We start from the raw sequence: 18,338 nt of genomic DNA, 5'->3' as shown, positions 1-18,338 counted from the left end.
ACTGGTTCTTCAGCGATCCCTAAGGGCTCAGTCACGCCTGGGAGGAGGGCAGGTGTCATTCATACCCCTCTGCTTCTACTGAACCCACGGGAGGTACCGCTGGATGCACGAGCCGGTTTCTGTAGCTGCCCAAAGAATATAGCAATGCATCTTGAAGTCCTGAAGTTTTGGAAACACTAGCAGACTTTTGCTTCAGTACAAAATTGTGTTAAAGTACACCTGCAACACTGCACTTCTGAAGTGAGATAGTGATAGTTTCCATCTGATTTTTCAAAACCCTATCAGAATATAAATGCAGAAACGTGTCTGGTATTACAGTTATCGTGTTTTTTTCTCCACTAAATCTCCAAACTTCATGCAAAGATAAAACCCACTTGACAAAATACTTGATGGAGATTGCAAAGCAAAGGAAAAAGATCAGTAGACTTACAAGAAAATTTATAAAATTCATTGTCAGCATTTCAGTAACAGTGGCTTCCTGCTCTCAAATACACATAAACTATTTCGAATCCAGTCTACAGATAGCCCTTTTTGAGCGCTGCAAAATATCAGAATACTACTTAGCTAAACGGTCACCTTGTAGAGGGCAGCAAAGCATTCTAATAGTCCAACTTCTGACTCAGCTCACAATGTACTGTCGCAAACTCTTTCATATTTGAAGGTTGCCATTTTGAATGTATGCAATTCCCTAATCTATCTTTATGGAAATAATAGAAACTCATTGAGGAAGATAAACCAAAATTATTTTTACTGTTTGTATAGCAATGTAAATGTGACTAACGTGTTACCACAAAAAGAAGGAAAAAGTTTTTCATGGGAAACCTAATATGGCTTTAATAAGATTCTATGAAATTAACACTGCATTATTAAAAAAACCCAAACAACCAAACAAACAAACCCAAAATGCTGCAGTGGCATTGCTACAGGCTCTCAACACAATTTAAACCAAATTTAAGCTTTCAAAATCATGTGTGGACCAAGTCTATTGACTTTAAATTTGGACATGGGATTATTCCTACATTCCAAAATTTGTGCATCTGCTTAGAGTATTGTAAATGTCTTATTAACACACAATTAAGAACAAAGCTTAGTTTGATTTGTTGGTTCTATTTGTGCAATGGCAACAATCAAAGCAAAACAATGCATTGTTTTAGGGAGACAAAATTTGAAAGTCTCTATCTTGAGTCTTAAATCCCAATCTAAATGTAAACTGCTGGAAGCTGGAAAAATGCATTCTTCTGAAGCGTTTTACGTAAAATCTTTAAAGATGAATCATGCCAACCTCATTTTGAGTCAGGTTCTTTTCAGGCAACACATTTCAGCACATAAACATACAAAAATCTAAGATACAACTACATTTGTTCAGAATTTTTTTGAGGAAAATATTGTTTTCATGAAAAAAATAAAACTTTTCAAATGCTCTGACATTTCCTTAGTTTTCCACCACTAGCATCTAGTCATAGCATCATGAGTGTTAACAGGGAGTGATCAGGAGAGAAAAGTCAGTGCTGAAATCAAATATCATAGTAATTCTAACGAGAAATTCCCAAAATGAGGACTATTATTTTTCACTACAATGCTTCTCACATTTTGGAGACCAACCTGTTCTCAGAATTAATTACACAGAGCATTAAAAATCCAGTTTAATTCTTAAATTGGTGTTGGAGGCTTTAGTTCAGGAAAGCACTTCAGTAATTTTTAGTTTTATCCCAATTCAGAAGAATATTCTAAGCGTGTTGGTATGTGCTCATGTCCTAGGATTTGAGTGTGTGTGTGGAGCCACATCCCCATAATGCAGGACATGGATATGAGTCAGGTACCAACCCATAATCCAATTTCAAGTTGTCACACTTCAGGAACACTCAAAGGTCCCAACAGTTGCCATGGCCTCTATGCAGATATTCTTCCATGTTAATTTCTAGTCCTTTCATTATGACTTACGTGGTAAATTCTTTCTGCCTTACTTCTAATGAACCGCCTCTTATGTTGTGCATAATTCCACCGAAATCAGTGGATGCTACCAGCAGCATAAAGTACAGCTCAAACTGACCAAAGTGCCTCAATCTTTAATATAACCACATGTCAGAACATAGAAGAAATAGTAAATTCCAGGCATTAATTACTAAACTAAGTCTTGACACCACTTTACATCTTATAAACCTGGATATTTACATATGCTTGTCAACAATCCCTAACATTCTGAGTTGTATTAAAGTCGCTATCTGCCAACTATTGATGAAAGGTGAACATATTTTTGTTTCACAAATGATTATTTGAGAAAGCAGTCTCATGATGATTGGTTTTATTCATCGAACAGGTTGCAACAACAACAGTTCACATTACTGAAGTAATTTCTTAAAAGCAGAATATTTTTGAATCTTGAAAATGCTGAAAAAACTGAAAGAAGAACTTGGCTTTCTCATTACAGGTGTCAGCATCTACATCTGACACAATGTTTGATTTTAAATTATTGATTCATTAACAATTTTCTTGTTTCCAGTAAACAGATAAATATTAAATGGAATGTCTTAAGGATATAGTTATCCAGCGTAGCTCTCCACTGTCTTTCTCATATTCCTCAAAAACATTCTCTTTAATAATAGCCACTATTAACATGCACTATTTTGTAATGATACTGTGACATAAAAGTATGGCTTCCTTGTCCTAATATCTTAGGAGCCTACAGTATTTCAGAGTAGCTTTGGATCTCTCTTTAAAACCACCTTAATGGGAAACTTGTCTTTGGGCTTAGCTTTCACAAAATGCTGAGTGCTAACTTGGCAGCCTCGGAGTGTAAATCCCTATTGCACCTCAAAACAGGACTAACATTGGAGCACAGTACCTTGCAAGCCAGATTGTATGTGCCGTACAGCGCACCCTTTACATCCCTAGTCTGCAGACAAAGATAAAATCTGAGGCTGAGAGAATAACTCGGTTTCCTGACTCTTCATGGGCAGTGATGAAGACTTCAGTGCCAGATGGAGTGGCGATGCCCTCAGCAGGAGGGGGAGGAGGAGCAATGCTGAATACAAGGATCTGGAGAGCTTCACTATTTTTAACTCTACAGCAAAATTTCTGAAACTTTTGATACCTCTCAGACACTGTCAGAGACAACAGCAGATGGATTCCATCCAGCATGACGTTTTCATGTTTCCATGGAAAGGTGGGCAAAGAGATTCATTTCGCCTCATCCTCCTTATCCTGTGAATGTGTGAACATAATGAAAAAATTGTTGCCAGTGAATAATACTGTAACTTTGAACAAAGACCTATTACACAGACTGTAATTAATCTGTTCAAAACAAATGTTGTTTTGCTTGTGGAAGTAGATCTGCCCACATATTTCTCAAGTGTGTTAATGGGTGATGGTTGTGACAGATCCCCCCCAGTTCAAAACTATGTAATAGTTATTAATAATCACACTTTGTATTTATGATTCATGCACCAGCAAAGAGGGGTTGGAATATGTTTCATGGTTTACTATAGTGGTGAGAAGACAGTGAACCATGACCTGCCTCGGATATTTATGACTCATCCCTTTGGATTCCTTTTTCCAGAAACTTTCTAGTGTTTCCAAACATGACTGTTACCATTTCAAAATTCCCTCATGATTTTGGAGAAGTACAGGTGTCAGCAGTCCTCTGTTCCCCTTGGGCTGTTTTTTGTCAGCAGTCTCCAATTTGCTACTCGAGTAGACTACTTCAAAACACAGAGCGTCCTTATTGCACCCCTGAAGACCTCTGTGCTGCACCAATGTCCAGTAGGAAATCAAAATTAAAACCTGGATTACACTAAACAAGACCCAACCAAAGCATCCTAATGGATGAGCAAAACCACGCGTATAAATGGTCTCCTCCGCAGGCACCTGGTGGTTCATGCTTCGGCCGCGCACGCAGGGGCCCGGCCCGCTCTGCGGGGAAACCGAGAGGCGCCCCGGCCGCTGGGCAGGGGCTCCGCGCCGCCACCCGCCACGCCGAGCCGCTGCCGCCAGCGAGAGGCGGGGCTGGCCCCGCCAGGCCTTGCGGAGGGCCGTGGCCGTGGCCCGCGGGGCGGTGGCGGGGCGGCGGCGCGGCTGCCTTCTTCCCGCCCGCTCTCCCGCCCGCGCCCTCCTCCGGGGCGGAGGCTGTGCGAGGGCGGCCCAGCCGGGAGCGCCGCTGTGCGGGGAGCGGCGTTCGGCCCTGGAGAGAGGCCCGGGCCGCGGGGTTGCTCCGGGGACAGGGCCGGAGCAGCGGGCGGAAGGTAACGCGGGCCGGCGGCGGCTGAGGTGAGGCCTCGGGTCCGCGGCGGCGGCGGTCGGGTTGGGAAGCCGCGCCGCTCCGACTCGCTGTCGCTTCCCGGCCCGGAGGCCGCGGCCGCGCAGGGGCCAGGCAGCGTTCGGCTGCCCCGGGCGTTCCTCTGTAAACTGCTGTGCCTGCTGCCTCCCGTGAGGTTTACACCGAGCGAGGTGGGGTTTGCGGGTTTTGGTAAGGGCTCAGGTTGTCTCAGGTTCTATTTCTTATGCCTTAAATTCCCCTTGAAGCAAGTCGGCCAAAGACATTGTAATATTTCCCAGAGTTGGGAAAACTGCTTGTAGTTCTTGGTACAGTTGTCATCAGATTTAGCACCCACCTGTTTGCTGCTCGTAGGCATCCTGCTTTGGGTTCTCTGCAGTTTTGCCCTCTTTACAATTTATGAGAACTCCTTTGTAATAAAATGTGATGATTGTTTATCTCGGGAAAGCGCTTTGTGGTGTCGGGAGGCCGTGCAACGCCGTGCTGGTGGTGGAGCAGCGTGTTGGCTGGCGTGCGAAGGGGACATGGTCGTCAAAGGGGACACCAGTCCTCTGCTTCCTCAGGAAGGTGGTGGCAGGGCTGAGCCCAGTGCTGGGCTCACCCTAAAACCTCTGCGCCACGAGTTCTGCTTTGGACTGTGTGAGAGAAAGCGTGAGAGTTTTGCTCATAAGGTTGCTGTGTCGGGGGGCATGGGTATTGCCTCTGAAATGTCTTCAAAGCGCTTTTTGCAGTTACTTGGGCCAGCACTTGGGCTTGGGGTGAGTGGTTAGCAGGGCACAGTCCGTGGAGGTAAAAGTTGCTAGAGCTAAGAACCTTGTAAATTAAATTAATGCCTCTGGCATACGCTTTTGTAACATGGCTGGCTGACTTGTGGCAGAGGTTGTGTGTGCTGGTTGTTTGAGATAGTACTAAAACCTTGGGTGTTCATTTTTGTGGTTTTAGATGCCAGGCTAGGTGTCCTCATGCGTATCTCTGGCAGTTGTTGTTGACATCTAGCTGTATGTGCTGTGCTGTTAGCCGTGGGAGTCCTCTCGCTAATGCTTAAGCTCTCTTCTGCAGGCTCTTTGCTGTTTTGTGTCTATATGCCTGAACTAACGTGTAACCCAGGAAATTTGGTATAAAATATAGGCTTTATTAGTCAAGTTAGTTGTTAAAAAAAAAAAAAGTAGATTACAGGTAACTAATTGCTCATGTTCAAAAGAAGCATAAGGTTGTATATTAGTATTCAATCGATAGTAAATGTGTTAAAAATTTCATCGCTATTTTTGACAAGTTCTCCCTAGTCCTTGATAAGCCTGGGCAGATGATTTTGACACCAGTATTGAACAATGCTAGCATAGCTGAGTAGTGACCTTGTCCTGGCGCAGTTATGAACATGCCCACAAGTGTTGTGCTTTTGTATCCAGGTGTAGTAAACCAGGAGTCATTCCAAAGCTATTCTTATTTGGAATTTTATCATTTGTGAAAATGAGCAGACAGCCTAGTTTCAAATAATGATTTTATGTATGTATGTATATTTAATTTTGAAATTTTAAGTTTTCTTCATTATGAAGTCTTTTGGAGATCATGACTTCTTTATAACTAACTTTAATAATATGAAATCTCTTTTTCTTATTAGAATAAAATGGGTGTAAGATTTTTAATGTCATCTTTCTTGTATTTTTTGGAATTATCCAGTGCAGTTTTTATTAAACAGAATAAATTTTTATTAAAAATGGATGTGCTTCATACATCTTAGTTGGCTATACAATCTCAATTGGGATGTATGTCCTCAAATGTGCATCATTTGGGTGCTTTTCAGTTGGGATTGGTGTACTTTTCATCTCCCACCCTGAATGTCACAGGTGAATAAAAGATCAGTTTGAGTAAATAATTCCGTCATGATAGCTGCAATATTGTCTTCTGAGATAAAACCTTAAAGAAAGTTTATATATTGTTTGAGTGGAAAAAATGTATTTCGTTATGTAAAAGTTACAGATCAAGGACTTTAAGAACTGCTCGCTGTCTCTGTTGTCTCTACGTTCTGGTTCCAGGGTGCAGAGCAATATGCAGAATAAACAAGTAGATTCCACTGTTCTGATAGCAGCATTATTTTTTTAAGACCCCCCCCCCTCTGTTTCTGTTCTTTATTTGATCAAATGTAGGAGTCCAGTAAGAAAGGGATATGATTGCCTCTGTGCTTTTTTGCAACTTAGTTACTGGGAGTAAAATGTTTCTTTGTGCCTGACTTAAGTCATAGCAGGTTGCAAAAGAAACACCATAATGCTTGCTGACCTATTTTTCTTTCATAATCTACTTCCTTAAGATGTTTTTTCCACAACCTTGTACAGTGCAGCCCTTTTTGGTGGTGGTGTGCGATGTTACTGTCTTTAAGTGGTACTTTCTGCTCTCTGAAGAAATGTGCTTTTTATAGGTAGGGCAGAATCTTATGTGAATACTCCTTACATCTCTCAGCGGTTTATCTTGGGTACATAGTTTATCATGCAGAAGAATAAGGTCTTGCTTGGTTGATTATCAGTTGAAAAAACAGTAGATGAAATCATAAACAGGTCTGTGAGGCCTCTCTCATCAATTCCTACTGCTCAAGTTATGAGACTTAAGATCACTTCAAATGCAGAACTTGTAGGGAAACTGCATAGTTAATTACTTATTTTTAATTTTTTTGTGTGTTATGTGGATATATCAATTTCTTTGCACATCTTGCTTTAGCTTTTGTTGCATTATCAATTGCTTTTGTATACAAGTAGTACACTCAAAATTATTTGATTATTTTTTTTGTGCTCATCTTGCCTGGTGAGTGAAAATCCTTCAGGCCTTTTTTTAAGAAATTAGATGAGAAAATTAACAGTTGCCAATCAATATTTATCTAGTAATATCTTCTGTTAGGTCAAACTGTTTACCTTGAAAATATAGCCATTGCCAATTAGAGAGACATTAACATATGAAAAAGTTGAATCCCTTAAAGACTAGTTGCTTTACAATGTAGCAAAACCTTGTGATAAACCAGCTGGTTAGCTCTTACAGTTGTTACCCAAACCCCCCACCAGTTTTGAAATCTTGGCGGATTTTGCAAGTTGGGAGGCTGCCTCCTTTGTACATCAGCTCTGCCATGGTGTTTGCAGGGCTGTGGGGTAGGGCTTCTGGGGGGCCTGCAAGCAGGGTCCAGAGCCATGGGACAATGCTGGAAAAATGGATTTTTTTGTGTGTGGTTTTTTTGTTTGTTTTTTTTTTTTTTTTAAATGAGGTATGGTTCAGAATTACACTGAGTTTCCTGAAGTTAGCCTTAATAGCTGACTCAGAAATGTCTTTACTGGTGTCAAAACAAGCTTTATTGGAACAAGAAAGGTTTAATTTTAAAACCTTCCTAGGAAAATGGATATGACGTGTGTCGTGAACGATCTTTGAAGGGACACATAGGTTACATGTGGTGTCTTGTAGTGCTTTTTTTAGGGTTCTCAAAATGAGAAGGTTGGAAAGTAGGTTTGGTGAGGTGTTAATAACCGCATGTAAATACATGCATGTACATCTGTTTCTGGCTTCTGGGAGGTAGCATTTGAAATGCTGTGAAATAGTTGGCAGATACAGGAGTCAGCTGGTTCTTTTTGATCTCTGTCTAGTGAAAGTCCTCCTGTTGGTGAAAGTGAAGTTTATTTGGTTTTTTTTGCCTTTTGTCATCCCCTTATTTCTAAGGTTCATGAGCTAGTAGGCAGATTGCGCGTGGTTACATAGAGGCTCTCTTGGGTTTATAACAAGAACAGAAACTAACCTGGTTTTAGCAGCAATTCTTTTAACAACAGTTTAGTGGTTGACTGGTGTTTAGAGAGTCTCGTCCTTGGACATCATACTTCCAGTGAGTTTCTAATATCAGCCTTCATCAACCCAACACAAGTATTCAGTATGAAGTTCAAAGGTTCTTTAACGAATCACTTTGGGCATTTCAGCTGAACACAAGTAGAATCTTTATGGTTCCACAGAAGATTTTCTCTCTTTATTGGAAAGTGGCTCTATTGGGACTGTGTGCAAGTAAAGCAAAAAAAAAAAAAAAAAAAAAGAAACAGTGATCTCATCCTTCATCTATGAGTTTATGAAAATTGGTGTACAGGCTGGGGAATTGGGCACAGCCTTGAAAGAGATCCTCATTTTACCCGTGGTTTTAAATGTAGTCTAGAGTTGAGTTTACCTGCTGTTTCTGAGATAGTTGTGTTTTTAATACTTGTGATTTAGTGCATTGGCTAAGTAACAGATTTCTTCTTTTAACATCTTTTTACAGCTATTTGATTAACAAAATGAAGCCTGCAAAGCTGCACTACTGGATTCTGGGTTGGTGTTCTATGGCATTATGTTGTTGGTGTACTTCAGATAAATTCACTCAAAGGTAAGTTAGGCTTTAAAAAGAAGCCCTGACAGTTCTTTCTTAAATGCACAGCAGAATACTTAACTTCTAATGAGTGTAAACTTTATTTCATTATGTGCTGTATTTCCTTAGATCATTGGTAAATGAGGCATCAACATTAACTGGAGTAGTGGGTGTTATGCCTAAGAAAACCTTTACATTTATTAATGTGTCAGCATGAAGAAAAAGAGGGAAACTTAAATTACATTAATTGCACCTAAAAACTTTGCAGTCTTTCTTTAAATGAGTCATTTAGACTTGTAATAGTAATGACAAAAATCAGAAATATTTTTGGGACCTATAACGAAAAACTGGGATAATCCCTATGGCATGAATTGTATCAACTGTTACACTGTGTATTTTTTTTAGTTGCTGTTTTCTCAGTTCCAGTAATTTTAAATTCCTTTCCACACAGCATCCCAACTGGGGCTGTATTAGTGCCGCACAGCCCTTTGGTGGTTGGCGCTTGGCAAAATCTGAGCTTGAATACTAATAGAACCCACACCCCAAATCACACCTTTCTGTAGTATAAGCTCAAATTCCTGTTGCATTGTACTAGGAAATAAACTTTTTGCATTCCTTAAATGTTTTGGCAAGAGAATGGTTAAGGGTGCTCAGTTAAGTGCTGAACTTCATGTAACAGCTACCTTGTAGCTGGTTGGTAGCTTAGATGCTATACTGAGGTTTCTGGAATCCCCAGGACTTGGGCTATGGCTTGGCCATCCGTCCTGGCGCAAGAGGCAGCTCTAGAGAGGCACAGTGCTGAACTGCATAGAGGAGGATAATTCAGGCCAAAAAAAAGGGGAGATATCCCTGAAGCTGGGTAGGTACTGAAATGGCTTTCCTTGGATTCCAGTTCTGAGCTTAAATTTCTAAATTTTATTTGGTTAACTAATTAACAATTCGTTAATAAATTGGTCCATTTAATAACGAAAATTTTATGACCTGTCCTTAGCCAAAAAGTGTGCTCTGGGAGAATTTGTTTTGGCATGTTGGTTGTTGCAGAAGTTCAGCTGCTATTTCAAATATAGATGAAAGATGATATTTTTCTAAGCAAGGATTTTTTAAAGCAAGGAAACTAACTGCTGTACAATACTGGGGAATTCTTCTATTCAGGTTTCCACAGCATCAGCGAAGACCAGTTAGAAATGTTAATAGTTTTCACTGTGGCTATAACTGATGCCAGAGCTATTCTGCTAAATTACTTAAACACCACAGATACATGTGAATGCTTAAGAGAATGTGTCCATTGCAAACTGGCAAAACTAGAGGAAAAAATTGAGAAGTAATGTAATGTGGGAGCATCCTTGCTTCCTCAAGTTGAGAGGAATTAGTTTTTCTTTTTTTTTCTTGTATAACCTCTGGCAAGCAGTAATGAAGGACATGTGTCTATTAGCTTCCAGAGAATAGCAATTTATTTTGACAGTACTGCACATAGTGCTGTCAGTTTGAACAATTTACTGTTCTGTTTTTGTTGATTTTCGTACTTGCTGCTCTATTTAATAATTCAGTGTGGTTGCCTAATAGCTGAATTTATCTACTGTTTTGTCTGAAGCAGCAAGTTTTTTTGTCTACTCCTAGTTTATCCAGAATAGATCTGCTCCAGACTTGGAAAACTGTTGGAACTGTTCCCTCTGTAGAAGTGGTAGAGACGTGACATTGGCTTCAAACACTTTTTGAACAAAATTTTTAAGCTTTTTTCTTTTCCCTTTCCCTCTGCACAGGAAAACAATAATACTAATGCCCAGTACTGGGCTGCACCTAGAAGATTCTTAACATCCTAAACAAAGATATCAGGGTTTTTTGGTAATTACTGTTGTAAAAGCTTGCCATTGTGCACTCTCCTAAATATAAAACAGAACAACGTGTTTCTTCCATATTTAAGAAATGGGAAGCATATGGAAATAGGATGACAGGAGTAGAATTTGTTTAACAGTGAAGGGGTATTAGCAGGTTTCTAAATATTTTGTTTCTATGCGAGTTCTTAGTTTGGTCCTGCTGTGTTTGGAATTCTCAAATACTGTGATAGAAGCTGTAAGCAACAACCAGCTCTAATAACAATGCATTATGCTAGTAAGCATTGTGCTGCTGGCTGAAGGTGTTGTCCTTCTAAAAATGCATGAGGAAAAATGAATATTTCTGTGTTTCTCCAGTGACAACCATCCTCATAGCTGGAAAAAGCTGTATCTTGCTCATCATTGGCCAGTGACTGTATGTAAGGTAAGATTTTTGTGTTTTGTTCTCTTTTATCCTGACAAAGGTAGCCTTAGACGATGTGTTTAAAAACAGACTGAAAGAAGCCCACCAAGTATTTAATCATGCTTATGCCCTTATGTCTTTATAAAAGCTTTTGCTGATCTTGGTGCAACTTTTACTGCTTCCCCTGCACTCCAGAGTAGCAGTAAACAAGACGGGATGTGTTGTCACAGCTCTAGTAGTCAATGCAGGACATACTGTATGCTAAGCCTTAATTGCTTGTTACGTATTTTGTGATGTCTTGTTAGTTGTAAACTTAATCCTAGACTTCAACCAGATTCTTAAGGAGACTTGCCTGTCTTGTCTGACTGAAGACAGCAGATTAGTACTTGAACTGGTTACTGCATGATGAGTTTTAGCTTTGTAATTTTGGCTCCAACATTTTAATAAGTCATCAAATATGGATTCAGTCAGGAAAAAGGAACTATAAAGCTGTTATGGCAACTATAAAGCTGTTATCTCTGAGCATTTCTGTATTTGAGGGGTGGGAACCAAAAGCGAACCAAACTTTCCAACATGTGTGTGTCAAAAGCACAGCTAAGAGTTGTACTTACGTCCCTTTTGCTATTAAATACCTACTACCATCTGATAAATAGAACCTTTTTGCTATGCTGGAAATACTTGAAGGCCTCTTCTCATGCAGGTAAGTTAAAAATACACTATACTACAAAATGGAAGATGTGATTAGATTTACTGACACAAGGATGAAGAACCCTGTGGATAATAAGTTTCGGTTTCAGGCATATATCTCTGGAGTCAAAAATGTCCCGATTCTTGGAGACTTAGGTTTATTTATTACAATATCAGAGTCCTATTTTTTGTGCTTTAGGTACTTTTTTTTTATTTCTAATTCCTGTTTCTGGAAATATGTATAGAAACAGTAGCAGCAAAAGTCACATACTCCCAAAATTTCTGAGGAAAAGTAGATGTACTTTACATTAGTTAAATGTGGAGGGGAGGTATCAATAACAAAGCAGATATGTGTGACTGAGACCAAGGAGTGGCCACGGTTACGGTTTTTGTTTGCCTGTTTTTGAGGGAGAATAATGGCAGATTTAATGCAATTTGTGTCTGATTTTCTGTTGAGTAAACACTGCTGTTGCTGACTTCAAGCAGAGAGGTTGATGTTCAGGAGCTTGTAGTGCCTGGCGCAAGTGGGCATTCAGAGTCATTAGCAGTGCAAACCCTTGCTTACATGAATGAAATGCAAACAATTAAAAAAATGAAAAAATACAAATCAAAACCCACTACAAACCAACCAAACACAAAAATCCTACCAGCCTGTTTTCCCACTGAATATTCATGCTAGCTACTACTCTTAATTCCAGGATAATGCTATTAGTAAATTGATAAATAACCTTTATAACTTTCCAGTGAAATTGTAATGAATAATTGAAGATAGTAAGCATCAGAAAATGTAGGCTTTCTTATACTTTATATATTTGTTGTGATCTTCTTTAGTAAGAGATGGACAGAAGCATTGCAAAGGAGCAAAGAAAAAGTGAAATTAAAATCATAGTAAGTGACTTTTTGCACAGTTTCACATCACTGAGTCATATGAAGAAACAAAATCTCAACTGTACTCCCCTAAAGGCTTTCTTTTGCTAATATTAATGTAAGGGGAGTTCCCAAATTCAGCTGTGGGCTTTTTTTTTTTTTAAGTACATAGATTCTTCTGCATGTTCAGTGTATTTATATTTGATAGCTATGTTATTTCAGGAAGGAAGTATTTTTAATGTCATTCTGCAGTTTAAAACTGTTGACATGATGCTGAAAGGAAAAACAGCTGAGTGAAGGAAACTGCAAAATTCATATCATTTATGTAAAAACCTTTGGGACAGTACTTTGTGCTTATTAACTTGTTTCCTATGTAAAGGCACCTGGTTATAAACTACTTCACTGGTTATAAACTACTGTGTTTTTGGTAGGTGTGTGGATGACCTACATCTTAATTCCTACCTATTTTGCATATCTGTGTTAAAAACGTTTTTTGGCTTTTGAAGGCCTGAAATGTCTTTTTTTAAATTTAGTGGGCACAGTTCAGCATGCCAGAAATTTGAGAGTACACATCTCCCAGCTCTTTCTGTGCTTAAAACTGTAACGTGTTCAGTTGGTGCTTTTTAATACTGAGTGTGATCAGCACCATTAAACTGGAAAGTGTTTTGTAACCATATCTTCTGAACTAATTCATTCAAATAAAATAACGAGTATCATGGAAGCAATAATAATCCCAAGACTTAACTACTGACTGCTGCAGTGGAAGGGTGAAGAGAGATGTTTTTCCGCATCATGTGATTAGAAATTCCAGTACCGTGTAATTGACCTAAAGTGACTATGTCTTCTACAGAGATATCCAAGATAAATTCACAGACCTCAAGTGATTATGAATTCAATGTTTCTTTAATAAATTGTGCCTGTGGTGTAACTTACTGAACTTCATGTTGTTAATTCATGTCACATTTAAACTTTCTGGTCACAAATTAACATGAATCCTGTTGGGTGGAAATAGGAGCAACTCAAAAGCAAGAAGAGGCACTTTCCCCCTCCCTTTTTATGGAGTTGTGAAGATCTGTAATTCAAAAACTTAGAGACAAATATTATTACAGCTTTTGCATCTTGGAGATGGCAAGAGAAAAACTTATGTGGGTGTTTCCTTTTGAAATGGGGAAAATCTGGTGCAAGTTTGTAGGCTATTTGGTTCCTCTTCAGTTGAGAATGGGAAGGATGATAAAGAAATGAGTACTAAAACCTGCTGTCATGTGCCTTTTACTGCACATATGTGCTGATGAAATGAAAGAATCAAAGAAAGGACAACAGAATAGGCTGGTGAACGGAACAGCCTGAATTCAAGTTTGAATGTAGTGTTAAGCAGCAGATGAATTTTTTTTTTTAATGTGTGATAAAATGTTTTCCTAATTTCAGGCTTTGGCAATAACTTTATAGCAGAGGCTTAAAGGAAGAATAGAAATTACTTTGTTGTTGTTGTTGTTGTTGTTTTAAACAGAAGTAGTCACATAATATAGAAAGAATTAAAGGATTTAAGGTGGGGGCAGTACACTGTTGTGATCGAGCATTAGATCAAAAAGTTCCTTAGATAAAGGGATACCTTTACTTCTTTGTTTGTGTGCTAAGCCAGGTGTGTCAAAGTGTGTCCAGCTCTTGACATGCTATTTTGGAAGAAAAGAAAGTCTGTTTGTTTTGTGGTTGTTTTTTTTTCTTTTTCCCCTAAATGCTCGTATAACTCATAAGCTAACTCTTAATCTGTGCCTCCAGCTTCTCTGTGAATCAGCTCTGGTTTAGATGTTTTTGTGGGTCTTTATCTTCTGTAAGGATGAACACGTGAAAGGTTGTAGCTTATCAGTTTGTGCTAGAGAGGAATTCAGCAAGAATTAAATTAATTTTGTTTCTCTCCTCCCAAATTTTCAGCAACCTTATAAATTTGGTTCATTCATTGATTGGTTTTACCCCAGGGGATGAGGGGAAGGAGGAAGGGGAATAATTACACACTTTTTGAGGGAGAGAAATTGAAGAGGTGAACTTTCTCTGCAGCTTCAAAAGCAAGGATTTTTCATAGCAATTGTGATGTTTCATTACAAAATAACACTTAAAATTAATCCTAATTAAACAGATGGTCTACTTAAACAGGTGGTTAAAAGGGAGAACAGGATTAAATATTTCACTTCCCACAAGATTACTTTTTATTTAAACTTGGAGTGTCTGTATATGATCCAGTAGCACTACCTTCTCCTGTGTACAAGCCACCATACCAAGGGATTTATAACTTGGGCAGCTCTAGAGGTAACACTTCCATGACAGTTTGATGTTTCACTTTCTGGCATTTCAGAGGTGGAAGGAGCTTCTGCGCTTCTGACAGCTGCTGTTTATCCGATGTCTTGCTATTACAGATCAGCTAATCTCTCTGCTGCAGCATTCCCTCTCAGCATGGTGGGTGCTCTAAAGGCTCACTGGCACTTTTCTTAGGGTTATAGATCATGTATAGTTAATTTTGATTGGTTTGATTATCAGATTGCTTTAAAACAGGAGAAAACAATGTTCCTTTTTCAAATTAATCTAGATACAGAAGGCTTTCTGGGGTCCAATGCCTACTTGAAAATACACATTTGTAACTCAGTTTCACGTCAGCAATTGCCTGAGGGTGAATTAATTCTTCAGCAATCAGTACATGATAAACAGGAAGGTTGATAAACAGTGTTTTTGCAGAAGCAGTAGGGGTACCCAGCTTCTGAGACTAGCATTTGCTCATTTTATGATACTGATTTGAAATGAACATTGGTAAAATACTGTGACTACAACTAAATAACAGCAACAAAGAAAGAGGGTGAATGAAGCTGACCAAAGTATGCAAAATGTGAGCTGATGCATTGTAGCTGTTGCGTTGACCTCACAGTTCTGACAGCACACAATATAACACCAAGAGCCTGGTGAAATGTGTAGAAGAAATTCCTAATAAGGTTAGTGTTGTGATAGGGGAGAATGGTTCCAGATTTAAAATACTTCTGGCTTTCCTTTAAGCTGTCTGAGAACTGTGGTTAAAGATTGGATAAGGAACACAATTGCACTGTTCTTGTTACTACCCTTGGTTGAGCAAGCTGGTTAGCTGTCAGGATGTTTTTCAGGGGATGATGCATTAGCTGCTGGCTATTAATTTGCTGTATTTTGGGCTAGATAGCTGAACTCTTTCAGCTCCACAAGCTTGTGTCATGACAGGAGCAGTATTGTTTAGGTGTTTGCAATGTGTGTTTGTTGAAACTACTTTCAGGAAAAAAGCTGTTGCTGGGTTTAATTGGTTCTGTTATTGGTGGCAAGAGAGGAGAGGAAGGAAACTAGCACAGAACAAGAAAGTCTTGCAGAGCTTGCAGTTTTGCTGCTGCTAGCCTGTGGCAGGTGGAAGGCAATTAGTGAGATTACAGGCCTCTGCTTTTCTCTACACTGCTTTTGCTCTGGCATCACATAAAAGGCATTGTGGTATAATTAAGACAGGATACACAGCTGAAGAAGGAAGCTATTATTATGGGAAAAGAAAGTCTGAGGAGGTTGTTATTTAGTGGCAAAAAGTGTTTACTAAAAAGAGCCATAATTACTAAGCAGAATAATCAGGGAAAATACAGTAATGGTATTCTGTGATGTATGAACATGGACTTTTTTTGACTTTGTTCAGGAATGTGTACTGTGCTGTAAGCAGTAATTAATCATAGAGTTTAGGTTGGAAGGGATATTAAAGGTCATCCAGATCCAGCTCCACTGCCGTGGACAGGGACACCTTCCACTAGAGCAGGTTGCTCAAAGCTCCATCCAACCTGGCCCTGAACACTTCCAAGGAGGGGACATCCACAACTCTGCTGGGCAACCTGTTCCAGTGCCTCACTGCCCCTCACAGTGAAGAACTTCTTCCTAGTATCTAAATCTATCTTCTTTCAGTTTAAAACCATTACCTCTTGTCCTGTTGCTGCATACTGTAGTTAAAAGTACCTTTCCAGCTTCCCTGTAGGTCCCCTTTAGGTACTGGAAAGACGCTACAGTGTCTTCCTGGAGCCTTCTCTTCTCCAAGCTCAACAATGCCAACTCTCTCAGCCTGTCTTCTTAGAGAGGTGCTCCAGCCCTCTGGTCATCTTCGTGACCCTCCTCTGGTCTTGCTTTAACAGGTCCATGTTGTCCTTATGTTGGGGGCCCCAGAGTGGCATGCATTACTCCAGGTGGAGTCTCATGAGAGTGGGAGCAGAGAGAATCACCTCCCTCAACCTGCTGGTCATGCTTCTTTTGATGCAGCCCAGGATTTAGCTGGCTTTCTGGGCTGCAAACGCTCATTGCCGGGTCATGTTGAGCTTCTTGTCTATCAACACACTCAGATCTTTCTCCTCACAGCTGCTCTCAATTCATTCTTGGCCCAGCCTGTATTTGTGCTTGGAATTATCCTGACCCACGTGCAGGGCCTTGCACTTGGCATTGAACTTCATGAGGCTCACATGGGCCCACCTCTCAAGCCTGTCCAGGTCTCGCTGGATGGCATCTCCTCCTTCCAGCTGTACTACATGGCTTGGTGGTGTTGCCAGACTTCCTGAGGGTGCACTCAATACCACTGTCCATGTTACTGGCAAAGACATTAAAAAGTGCTTGTCCCAATACCAGCCCCTGAGGAATGCCATTCGCAGGCATAGGATGATTATGTAGGCTATTTCTCCTGCGTTATCAAAAGTTTTTTACTAGGGGCTTTGTGTTTGGTGTTTTTTGGGGTTTTTTTTTTTTTTTGAATGCATATGGTCTTTCCTCTTCTCTATGTTCCCTTATCGCTCAAGTCAAAATATTAAAAAAAATATTTCCTAATCATTTTACTTGCAATAAGCAACGTATTTCATATCTTCTTTGTATTCTTCCCTTTAATGCAACATTAAAACTACTCCTGGGTGCTTAAAGATGGTTTTGTGCTTGTCTAATATTCCAGTTTATTTTGATATTTTTTATTTTAATGGCTCTGCATTCCCTGAAAAGATCTGATGATGAAAAAAATAAGTGAGCTGCCAGCTGGTGCATCTAGTGCCATTCATTTAGCATGCATCAGGCTACTTTGTTTCCTCAGAACCTGTCCTTTGTCTTCTTTTTACACTGCCTGTTCAGGATACTCCCTGGTATTCACTTGATCTCCTTCAGAATTTTAATGCTAGTTGTTCTCTGCAAAGTGGCACAACCAAGTGGATACTTTAAGTAACTGGAGTTTACCAGTTCCTGATTTGGGCAAGCAAAAGTTCTCATGTCTTACTAGAGCCTTGGAACACCAGTGAATGATCTGTTTGTTTGGTTTTTTTTTTCTTTTTTTTCTCTCTTTTAAAACATCATCCCTGGACTCGTATAACAAACATTCTGTATTTTTGTTTCCCACAGATGAGTGCTAATGATTGTCAAGACCCGCCGGAGTACTGGACAATCCATGGACTATGGTATGATCATAGAGTGTTTTTATTTCAGCCTGGAAAGGAAAAATCAAATTTTGTACCAGGATGTTAGTGTTTTGTTTGTTTGGTTTAGGGCTTAATCTCTCTGGTTTTATGATTCCCTGAAACAAAAACCTTCACTTTGTTGGAAATCAAAACCCTGTCGTTTGATATAAAGCTGAAATACACTTCTGCATGTCATGATTTGCAAAGCTCCTGAAATAGTCTTGCCACATGAGTGTTTTGTTTATACATTTTCTAAGATCAGTAGTGTCCTTAAACAGAAAGGGAAGTAGTGTTTCCCTTTTTTTTTTCCCCTTCTCTCCCAGCGTACACAGAATTTCTTAATGTCTCGTGACTGCATGTGGCTTTAAGTATCTTAACTCAGCACAAATATTGCAAAAGTACAGGAAAAACTAATTGCTTCAGGGGAATCAACTCATGGGAGTTGGTGCCTATGGCAGCATTTCAA

The 18,338-nt window shown here is 39.6% G+C and overlaps 1 protein-coding gene across 4 annotated transcripts in view; it reads left to right on the top strand.

Annotated features, from left to right (window-relative positions):
• The first annotated feature begins 4,079 nt into the window (after positions 1-4,079).
• The window catches only part of RNASET2 (ribonuclease T2), a 28,965-nt gene continuing 14,706 nt past the window's right edge, over positions 4,080-18,338 (top strand). The window contains exons 1-4 of one of the 4 annotated variants that reach the window (XM_055810245.1): positions 4,080-4,238; positions 8,541-8,645; positions 10,817-10,883; positions 17,817-17,872. In XM_055810245.1, the coding sequence (XP_055666220.1) occupies positions 8,557-8,645; positions 10,817-10,883; positions 17,817-17,872 (212 nt within the window). In that variant the 5' untranslated portion in view covers positions 4,080-4,238; positions 8,541-8,556. The other 3 variants (XM_055810244.1, XM_027777486.2, XM_055810247.1) reach the window with 3 other exon arrangements.

The sequence above is a fragment of the Falco peregrinus genome, chromosome 7, assembly GCF_023634155.1.
Source record: "Falco peregrinus isolate bFalPer1 chromosome 7, bFalPer1.pri, whole genome shotgun sequence".
NCBI classification, from domain to species: domain Eukaryota; kingdom Metazoa; phylum Chordata; class Aves; order Falconiformes; family Falconidae; genus Falco; species Falco peregrinus.
This window is presented reverse-complemented; position numbering and strand designations above follow the sequence as displayed.